Raw genomic sequence first — 10428 nt, forward strand, 5'->3', positions numbered from 1 at the left:
AGATTTTATTTATTTGTCAGAGAGAGGGAGAGAGAGCGAGCACAGGCAGACAGAATGGCAGGCAGAGGCAGAGGGAGAAGCAGGCTCCCTGCCGAGCAAGGAGCCTGATGTGGGACTCGATCCCAGGACGCTGGGATCATGACCTGAGCCGAAGGCAGCTGCTTAACCAACGGAGCCACCCAGGTGTCCCTGCTCCTGCCAATCTTTCAAGAACTCCTCTGCCCATGCAGGCTGGGATCGGGCTCCCAGGCCTGTTCCCCATCTAGACAGCTGAACCAGGATTTGTCTGACATGAGGGATCCTCATGGACAGACATCAAAATAGGGTATGGCAGGGATGCCGAGGGAGAACCTCCACTTGGGAGGCTGTTCTCCAGGCAGGTGGACATTGCCATTAGGGAGGAAGTCCCTGCAGTCCCTCCCCTGGTCAACGGGACAGCCTGAGCTCAGCAGTGATTCCCGTGACCTTGTCACTGTACTTGTTGGGTGAAAGCAAAGATAACAGTAACTAGAAACAACGGGAAGGGTCATTTTATACACTCTCTGCACTTGCAATTCTTCGGTGGCTAATTAAAGTAATATGTCAAAATGTCCCTTGGAAGAGATCTTTAAGAATATGTCTGTTAAGTAAACAAGGTTTTACTAATTAATGACTCGCCTTCCCATCCCTCCGTGAAGTTCCTTGCAGAACTTCCCTGTGCCAAGAGGGTTGAGCAGGAAAGAGTGAAGTTGCCACCTCCCCTTTCCGGAGGGAGTGGGGACAAATCCAATCGGTTGTCATTTGTGGTGATATCAGTATCTCCTCCGGATGTTGATCAGATTTCCTGGGCTGGAACCAACTTACAGGGCGAGGGTACTGGAATTATTCCAAGAAGAAAAGGCTTTGCTTCTTATGAAGCCAACATGATTTCTTTCAAGGAAAATTTTTATCTTTTTTTAAAAAAAAGTGGCTAGGGTTTTTGAAGGGCAAATCTTTGGACTTTACTCTAAAGGTAATGATTATGATATACTTATTTGCTAAGATCACCTTTCCCCCTCCCCCAGCCACACACACACACACACACACTCACACACACACTCAGAGAGGCATGCGGGTTGAGGGGACGAGGCACCCAATATTACACAATGAGTCAGTGGCACAGCCAGAAATAGAACTTTCCAAACTCCCGAATTCTTAATAATAGCAATATTAATAATAGTCTCTTCATAATTTTCCAAGTGTTTTCACAGCTCCCATTTGATCTTCACAACATCTTTGAGAGTTTGGGTAAGCTGGTCTCAGCAAATAGGAGATCTGAGTTCCAGACGAGCTTAGCCGCTAGCTTGCTGTAGGACCCTCACTAAGTCTTTTCCACCTCTGTGGGTCCTAGTGTCCTGAGCAGGATGAGGACACTTCTGAAATCCCTCCCACCTCCAGTGTGCTCCGATTCTGTGTGGCGATGCTCCAGCCCCGGTTTCTCATCCCTGACACTATTGACATATTAGGGCAAATTTTCACTGGGGGCTGTCTTATGTCTGGTAGGATGTTCAGCCTCATCCCTGGCCTTGCCCCACTAGATGTTACTAGCCTTCCGTAGCCCAGTGGTGACAACCAAAGATGTCTCCAGACACCGCCAAATAACTGGGGGGCAACGTAGGCCCTCTGGTCATTGCCAAAGGATTTCAATAAGGTCAAGATCATGAGTGGTTCAGCAGCAAAATGTCTTCCTGTCCCCAAGCCCTTCACACCACTCTGTCTACGTTTCCAATGCAGCCTCCAAGTCCTTTGCTGCTTCTCATTTCTTAAATGCCCTAAGTGATCCAGGGTGTGTTGGGTGTGATAATGAACCAATTGATTTCATACTTTTTCCTAAGCAGAGTTCACAGGTTTATGTCCCCTAAGCAACCAGCCAGGCTCCCCAGAAATCCCTCACCGAGCCCTGGCTGGCCTGGAAGCCTGTATCTGCAGCCTGCAGGAGGCTGAGGAAGCATGGATTTGTCAGCACTCTTAAATCACTGGGCTCCGAGGAAGGCTTCTCCCAGCACAAAGATCCTTCCTTAGGAATCAATAGCTCAGGGCCCTTCATCACATTCAGAATTATCCTGGGACCTGTAAAATTTCTTTTCCCCAAGTATGGCAGAACCCCCAAATGAAAACCCTAGGGTGGGGGAGGGGAGAAGGCAAGGAGGGAGCCCTGCTGGGGAGGCCTTGTCCATCAGTCCAGATGTTGCTTTGAGCAGGGACCTATGTGAAAATCTGGACACTCAGCCTCGCTTGCTTGGAAAAGGAAGACTCAGTGTGGTTCCCAGTGATCCTGCAATAATATCTTCTTCCAGCTGAATACCTCCTTACATATTGCTAAGGGCAGAGGCATGTTAAAGACTGTCTTCCTTGATCTTCACTATCCTACCCTTATCACAGGGTTGTCAGTTTCACCGTTTTACAAAGGAGGAAACTGAGGCATGCAAAGGTTAAGCGGTTTGCCAAAGGTCTCCAAGCCAGTGAGTGGGGGAGCCAGATTCTAAGCCTGTGTCCTTCCTACTACACTGGGCTGCCTTCCCAATGAGTAGGGGAAGTAAGAGTCAGCCACCTAGTGGGGCTCATGAAAAGGGTGACTTCTTGTTTCTCAGGGTCTAATGCCACTTCTCAAACTCTGTGTCCTCTTCTCATTCAACAAAACACCAGAGAGCTTGTGCTTTAGCCATATTTCATGTAATTACATTCCTCTCCTTATCCACACCAGAACAAGCCCTGGGAATGCAGGCACATTTCTTCAGCTAGAGCCAGGAGCTGGCACAGACCCCAAGCGCACTCTCTCAGAACCCCACTTCCTAAAGGAGGGGGCTGTTGTTCTCTGGTGGTCCATGTAATCTTACTACCTTCCTCCTCCCCCTGAAGACTAAGACCCAACTTGCCTGTGAGTCTGAAGGAGGAGAGGAAACTCAAGCATCTTCCCCAGCAACAAGCATCCCTTGGGTGAGCTTTAGGGACAGAAGAGGATCTGGCTCTCAGAATTCTGGCTTGGCAGCACTCGTTTCTCCTGAGGGTCGCCACTGAGTCGGCCACGGCTCTGAGGGGACCCCAGAGGAGCTCTATGCCGTGTGCAAAGGAACAGAGTGGGGAGAGGAAATGGAAGGATGGTCCACAGGCCACTCATCAAGTCTTCTGCCCAGGGCCCAGCTCAGATGTCGACAGTCACACTCACAGACCAGAAAAAGAGCAGGGGAAATGGCAGTATCTTCCAGGTCACCCAAGAAGCCCTAATACAAGGATTCTGCAAAAACAGAACATCCTAGCACTCTGCCCTTGAGCTGGGAGTGGCAAAGATGGGGAAATGGGCAAATAATGGTTGGGAACTCTCCACTTCATCCAGGATCTGAGTACTGGGGGTGCCAGAGGCAGCGTGGGATGCAGGACTGGGAAAGCCTACGCTGGCAAGTCCTCGTGAGAGAAAGGAAGCGCTCTGGCCTGGCTTCCAAGACCACAGTGAGGGACTGGGCTATTCTGATGCCTGCATGCATGGACTGAGAACCGGAGTTGCTTTCTTTCTGCCTAAAAGACTGCTTGGAATAACGAGATAAGATAGTGGAAGGAAGGGGAAAAGCAATTCAGAATTTCTATTACCTGTATATGTACATTACAAGAACTTTACCTGCTCCTCGCTCTGAATAATTGATTCCAAGAAAATTTCCCCAAATTTACTAAATTTATTAATTTGCCAATGTCAGCAATTACGAGTACATAGTGTGCTGAGAACACACGTCCATCTTCATGGTAAAGAAGAAGCAGGTCACAGGATTGGAAAGAGCTCTGCGTAGGGAGCTGGGAATCCTGAGACCTTGTCCAATGTCTTCCACCAAATAGCCATGTGACCTTGGGCCATACACTGGTTCTGACTGGGCTTTAGCTTTCTCATCTGTAAATTAGGCATGCATTTGAGTGTTGGGGAAGGGATGAGGTTGGACTAGAAGCTCTTCGAGGATCCTAGAAGGGAGGATCTTCTAGCCCTAAAGTTCTTGGACTCCATGGGCACATAACGAGTTCAAAGGACCCACCAGAACCAAGCGCAAAGGAATGGTCTCAGAGAGCAGGTGGGACTGAGCACCAGCTCTTTCCCTGAAATGTTGTGTGTGCACCTGCCCCGTTGCACCTGAGATCACAAGGAACAGCTGACATCCAGGAAACCCGTGGTAGCAGGGCTCCCGTCATGAAGGTGAGGGTTGGGGGCTGTGGTCAGTGAAGGGCAAGAAGTGGGAAAGTCAGTGGTCTCCAGCTGGGTGCCTTTGGCGCCCCCTACTGGACACCAACGAGCCTGCTCCACCTTTAACCTTGATCACCTCGGCAGGCAGCCAGAAGATTGAGAACAGGAGACTGTCATAAGCACTTTCATAGTACTACTGCCTTTGTGGTCCGTGGTCCTCTCTCCACAACCGTTTAGGTTTGACTCCCTAGAATGACACAGGCGTTTGGTCCACACATTCACAGGGGCACTCCTGTGCAGCGAAAGGACGTCTTAAGCAAACACCAATGTCCCAAATAATAAACATCAGGGTTTAGAACACCAGGTGCAACCTGGTGTTGGAGAGAAGGGAAGAAAGATGGGAAGAAGGGAAGAAGATGGAGAGAAGGGAAGAAAGAGCAACAAGCAGGTATCTCCCTGCACAAACCCCCAGTGGAGAGAACGTGTTGGGAAATGGAGCAGAAAAATTTTGACCGCAGGCGGAGGATGGAGCTGGTTGGGGGTATGGATTGATAACCCCCCACAGGAGATCTCCAGGCTGAAGGAGCTCCCCTAGGAATCCAAAACACCCACCGTGTTCAGGAATGGGGTACAGGTGAAGGATACACCCCGACTGAGCAGCATGTCTTTGACCTTCTCCAGAGTCCATTAGTGCCAACTACAAGTTAGAATATTCTACTTGTGGTCCACTGTGGCAGCACCAAGACCCTAAACTCTCTTCATTGCTTCTTAAATTGACTTTAGGACCTGCTGCCAGAATGATGTTCTTCAGTCAGAGGGAGAGAAAATGCTTCCTCAAGAGATTTATTGGAAGAACCGCCATGTTCCCAATTTTCCATCCTCCATCTCCCCTTCCTCATGGCTGAAGTGAGGTACAGCATTACTCTGAATTTGCTCTGATTCAGCCTTGGGTATCCCCAGCCCCAAGTCATCAGGGTAAAAAAAACTCTCCCATCAGGAGCGATTCTCTTCCCCCATGAGTTCTCGCCTGATTCTCAACAGCACTACAGAGCTGTCCCCTATTCTTGGAACCTTTTTGCCTTCTTTTCCACCTGGCTTCACTTGAGAAGTCCTGCACCCATCCCAGAAGACATCTCAAGTGTGACTCAAGAATGTGTCCTGCCTGGAGAGCTGAAGCTCCTCCTGGGACGCACAGAAGCCACACTAGGTGCCCACCCCACCACCACCGCCAGCAATATTCATTAGTCATTCCCGGAGGAAGAGGAGTGCCCCCCTCCCAACCCCAGGAGCATTCCGCGACCACTCTGGGAGGCTCCCATCCAGGCTGGGATGACTTTGGATTCTTGAGTTGGTTTCTGCAGAAACGGGACTAACCAGAGCTCCCAACTACTGTACTGAGAAGAGGCGCGCTGCATTGTTGGGCATGCCCCCAAGCCTGGCCTGCTGCCCCATCCAAGCCTCCAGGTGCCTCCACGGGCGGAGAAGGATCCCCGGCTCCCTCGGAATGCCTGAAGCTGGTTTGCCCGAGACAGGCTGCGAGCGAGGAGACCACACCTCGGTCCAGCAAAGGCAGCTGGCGGCTACGCCGCTCGCCGGGCTAGCTCCCGGAGCTCTCTGCCCACCGAGCGCTGTGCCAGGACCTCGGCTTCCCTGGGGAAGAAGCTCCAGCTCCCCGGGGCTCTTCCCCATTCTGGCAGCATAGTCACCCGGTAGAGGCCAGTAGCTTCCCCGGCCCGAGGCTGAGCCCCGCTGGGTGGCTCCCAGATACCTTCGGCACATCCCTCCTCACCTGCTCCGCCCCCCTCGCCGCCCCAGTGACCCCTCCCCAAACGGCTGACCTCCAGCGCGCCCCAGCACCTTCCCAGCCAGCGGGGCGGACTGTGGTCTGCACACCCACGATCCCACCTCTCCTCCACCTCCAGCCCCGCGCCCGCCTCGCCCCCAGCCCGCAGGGGAGGCTGGGCGCACCGGTCGGGTCCTGCGCCTCTCGGTAAGTTGCCACCAGACGCCGCCGCCGCCTGCCGTGGCGGCGTCCGCCTTCCCGGTTCCCCGGCGGCGTCGCCGCCACCCCTGCGGGCGGGTCGGGAGGGGCGCGCAGGGCGGGAGAAACTTTCTCCGCCTGAGGGAGTGGGTGCCCGGGAGCGGGTACTCACGCCGAGGTCAGCGCTCGGAGCCATCTTCGGGCTCTCTCAGCCCCACCGCCTGGGGGCGCCGGAGCGCGGGCGCTCGCTGCCGCCGCCGCCGCCGCCGCCTTCCAGCTCCCAGCCCCGGTCCCGGGCTGGCCTCGAGCCTCCCGCCCCGCCACCGCTCGCTCGCTTTATACAACTCCACTCGAGCGCGCCCGGGCTTATGTAAAGGCTGGCGGAGACCCGCAGCCAATGGCGCGGCGGCTGGAGCGGGGGGGCCCCGGACGGGGGGCGCCCGCGCGGCCAATCGCGGCGCGGGGAGTCCGGGCAGCCGGTGGGGGAGGGGACGCCTCCCCGCGCTGATTTAGGAGCGGGGATTGCGGTGGCAGCAGCCGGCAGCCCGGCCGGCCCGGCGCGGCGCGGCGCGGCGGGCGCTGGGGTGGGCGGCGACGAGGGCGGGCGCCCCCCGCACCCCGCCTCGGCGTCGCGTAACCTTCAGGAGGCAGCGGCGCCTGGCGAGGAGGGGCGAGGCGAGGGCGCCTGGCTGGGCGCTGGGGGCCCCGGTCGGCGGGAAGCGGGGGTCCCTCGGGAGGAAGCGCCGAGAAGGAAGGCCAGGGGTTGGGGAGGGAGGCGAGCCCCGGGGTCCCGGGGACCCGCGGCCACCCCAGCGCGCGGGGCCGAGGGTGACGGCGCGAGCGGCGGCGCAGCCTTGCCTTTCCCCCCGCCGATAGCGATCTGGCGTCGCCGGGCCGGGCCGGAGCGGCCGCGCGAGGCGCGCTGATGGCGAGATTTCGCGCTGCGGAGCGAGCGCCGACCCGATCTTTATCCGGCCTGGGAACGTGTCCGAGGGCCTCCCGGGTACTGCTCAGTATGGAGAGCTGAGCTTCGCGACGGCCCCAGAGGGCGGGGAGCGGGCGAGCGCAGCTCGGAGAGCAGGCGCGGCGGCGGAGGCGGCGGCGGGCCGCGTCCCCTCCTCCTCTCTGGTCCCCGCCCGCCGCCAGTGCCCCCACCCCACCCCGCCGTGCTCCCGCCCCAGTAGCGCTGGGTTGAGCTTAATCCGGGGTCTCCCAGCAGGCCCACCGGCTCTGATCTTTCCAGTCTCCCTTACCGCTCTGCGCACAGGTACTGCTAACCTCCTGCTCGACCCCCCCAGCCCGCCGCAGTGCCCGGGATGGTCTCGGCTTCCCCGGACCAGGGGCCACGCGGGCCAAGCTTGGGAAGAACGCGCTAGGTCAGCAGTGCCCCAAATACCCGTGTGCTGGGCAGGAAACGGACCTAGATCGATAACACTCTGAAGATAAGTCCTTTGTTTTGCGCCTAGAATAGAGCTTGGCACAGAGTAGGCGCTCAGTGAGGATTTACTAAATGAATTGTGAGACTTTACTCAGTCTTTGGGTTTCGGAAAGCTGGGGCACGCAAGGGGCCCTGAAAGAGAAAGACCTGGGGATACGCACGCCATCGGAAAGGGAGCGAACTGGGACTTTTCCCATGACCCTCTCTCTGTTTCTGGGGACTTAACTCTTAAAAAGGATTCCAGTGGTTTTGTTGTTATTGTTGTTGTTTTTTAAATGAAGGTCCCCTGCCAACTAGCCCTGGCCCCAGTTATCCCCAGATTTTGAGTAGAACTACCAAGCCTACTTTGGCCTGTTCTCAGGTCTCTGTGATCGTCCTCTAGAAATAAATCGCTAAACATAGGCAATCTTTTTAACTTTGAGGCCCTGGAACTAGTTTAGGATCTTAATCCTTTGAGGGTTGTGGACCCTTTTGAGAATGTGGCATGTGGCAAAAACTATTGAATCCTTCCTCTAGAAAGATATGCAAACACATGTACCCCCCCCCACACACACACACATACAAGCACATCTCTGAGAATCACCTCATGATCATTAGGGATCTCAGGTCTTTCCTGGGGCTGTGCCGAAGGTCAGCCTGTTTCTCTAGGGGGCCTAGAGTGGTGGCTTATAATCATTTCCCTTTGGGGGATCAAAAGAACCCTTTCAAAACTTTCAAGATTCTGATTAATGTTATGGGTTTGTTTCTTAGAAAAATGCTTGTGGTGTATTCATGTTGCCATGCAAAGTTAGGGGGTTCAAGGATCCTTAAAACTTCATCTAAGACCCAAATTAAGAACCTTCACTTAGCAAATAGTTTGCCCTAAGGACACTCCTGATTCCTAGCTCTTTCCATAGGAAGTCCAGTCTGCCCTGCACCTTGCGACATCATTGCACCCACCGTGTTCAGAGGGCATCTGAGTCATATGGTGATGGCCTTGGCACCTAAGGGGCCACTTCCACACTTGTTTCTGGATCTTGGTCCCCACCATCCTCTTCGCGTGGAGATAAGTTGCAGGTTGTCATGTTCTGTCTGATCAACGAGCATCCCTTAGCTAGAAACTCCAACTCAGGGAGATACCAAGTGACTGGTAATAACCGGTTTCACTCAATCCCAAGCACCTAAGCACACCTTTTTTGGTTTTTGTTCTCACCTCTCTCTGCCGGCGAAGCTGTGACCAGCAGCCCCAGCTGTGGAGTCTCACCTCACCTAAACCCGACAGATTTAGTAACCAGTGCAGTAATTATCAGCATTAGCCATCCAGATGTGACTAGGCTGTCTGCACAAAACAGCTCTGTAATGATGTCACACTTTCCTGCAGCTAGCCAAGGAAGGGTGCAACACACCAGAGGTGCTGGGGAAGGACAGAGAAATGCAGGAAATGATGGAGACATTCTTTCCAGCAAGTTCTCCAGGGAATGCAATCTGGTTTCTGCACTTGTACTTGTGAGGGCTGAGCCAGCGGACCAGGTAGACCAGGTACTATAATTTCGAATTCCTCTAATGTCCTCCACGTCCCTCACTCAGTTCATGGCTGTGTCCATGGAGAATCCAGCCCTGTCCTGCCTGTCTCAGTGTAGACATCTTGCCCTCACAAACTGCTCAGACACACCCTGCTTTCCTGGGACACAGGTACACTGTTAGGGACTGAATTTGCCCCTCCCCCAACCCCAATTCATATGTTGAAGCCTTGACTTCCAATGTGACTGTATTTGGAGATAGAACCTTTAAGGAGGTAATTAAGGCTAAATGAGGTCACAGGGTAGAACCCTAATCCTTGGGATTGGTGTCCTTATAAGAAAATAAAGAAACACCGGAGGCTTCCCTCTGCACAGGGACTGAAGAAAGGTCGTGTGAGGACACAGACAGAAGTGGCCATCTGTGAACCAAGGAGAAAGCCCTCTGAGGAGACCAAACCTGCTAGCGCTTTGATCTGGGACTTCCAGCCTCCAGGTGTGAGAAAATGAATCTCTGTTGTCTAAGCCACCCTGTGTGACATTTTGTTATGACCACATGAGCAGACTAAGACACATACATTTTCTTTCAACACACTCCTTACCGCTAGCCAGCCTGTTCAGCCCCCTCCCAATACTCTGAGTCCAGTCTTCTCCAGTCTAGTCTCTCCATATCATCCTTCCACAAACCTTGTCCAGTCTTATCTGGGATACTTGCCTAAGATGTTTTCTCATCTTCTGACAGCCAAACTAAGTGTCACCTCCCACACCACCTTCCCAAACTGCTCTGGCCAGTGAGCTTTGCCTCTTCTGCTCTGGTGCTGGTTGGCAAAGTCTTAGCACTCTATTATGCACGCTGCCCAGTTTTCCAATTTTTTCTCATGCATAAAACTTAGTCATCCTATTGGAATGGAAGCCCCTTTAAGTCCCGAGTTTGCATCTAACGCTTGACCACATCACAGATGCTGGCATGACACTGGGCATGGGGTGAACACATAGTGTTTTCTGATTAATTTATTCCACACTTACTTTAAAAGACACACTTACTTTATTAAAAAAAATACCAGAAAGGTTATGTGGCGCTTCATTTTCTAAAAGCTCAAGACATTTCCTGTGTGTTGTTTCAGTTACCTGAAAGCTTATTGGCAGGGGGGCTCTGGGGAACCAGGTGCCCTCTATAGTTCAGCCTCCGGTGGGTTACACAAGTCACTTGGAATCATACCAAGTCAGCCCTTCTTTCTCCCGCTCAGAAGATTTCTATCCTTGCTTTCCTTGTCACCCTCACTGACCCACCTAGCTGTCTTCTCATTCTCTAGATGGAAAGAAAGGGCCAGGG

General features: G+C 53.7%; 1 protein-coding gene across 6 annotated transcripts in view; it reads right to left on the reverse strand.

The window, feature by feature from the left end:
- The window catches only part of CRTAC1 (cartilage acidic protein 1), a 150196-nt gene extending 142926 nt beyond the window's left edge, over positions 1-7270 (reverse strand). For 4 of the 6 annotated variants that reach the window (XM_059398290.1, XM_059398292.1, XM_059398293.1 and 1 more), the window contains exon 1: positions 6334-6479. In XM_059398290.1, coding sequence (XP_059254273.1) covers positions 6334-6357 — 24 coding nt within the window. In that variant the 5' untranslated portion in view covers positions 6358-6479. Of the gene's footprint in view, positions 1-6333; positions 6481-7019 lie in introns of those variants that run through there. The other 2 variants (XM_059398294.1, XM_059398289.1) reach the window with 2 other exon arrangements.
- Between the last annotated feature and the right edge of the window lie 3158 nt (positions 7271-10428).

The sequence above is a fragment of the Mustela nigripes genome, chromosome 4, assembly GCF_022355385.1.
Source record: "Mustela nigripes isolate SB6536 chromosome 4, MUSNIG.SB6536, whole genome shotgun sequence".
NCBI classification, from domain to species: Eukaryota; Metazoa; Chordata; class Mammalia; order Carnivora; family Mustelidae; genus Mustela; species Mustela nigripes.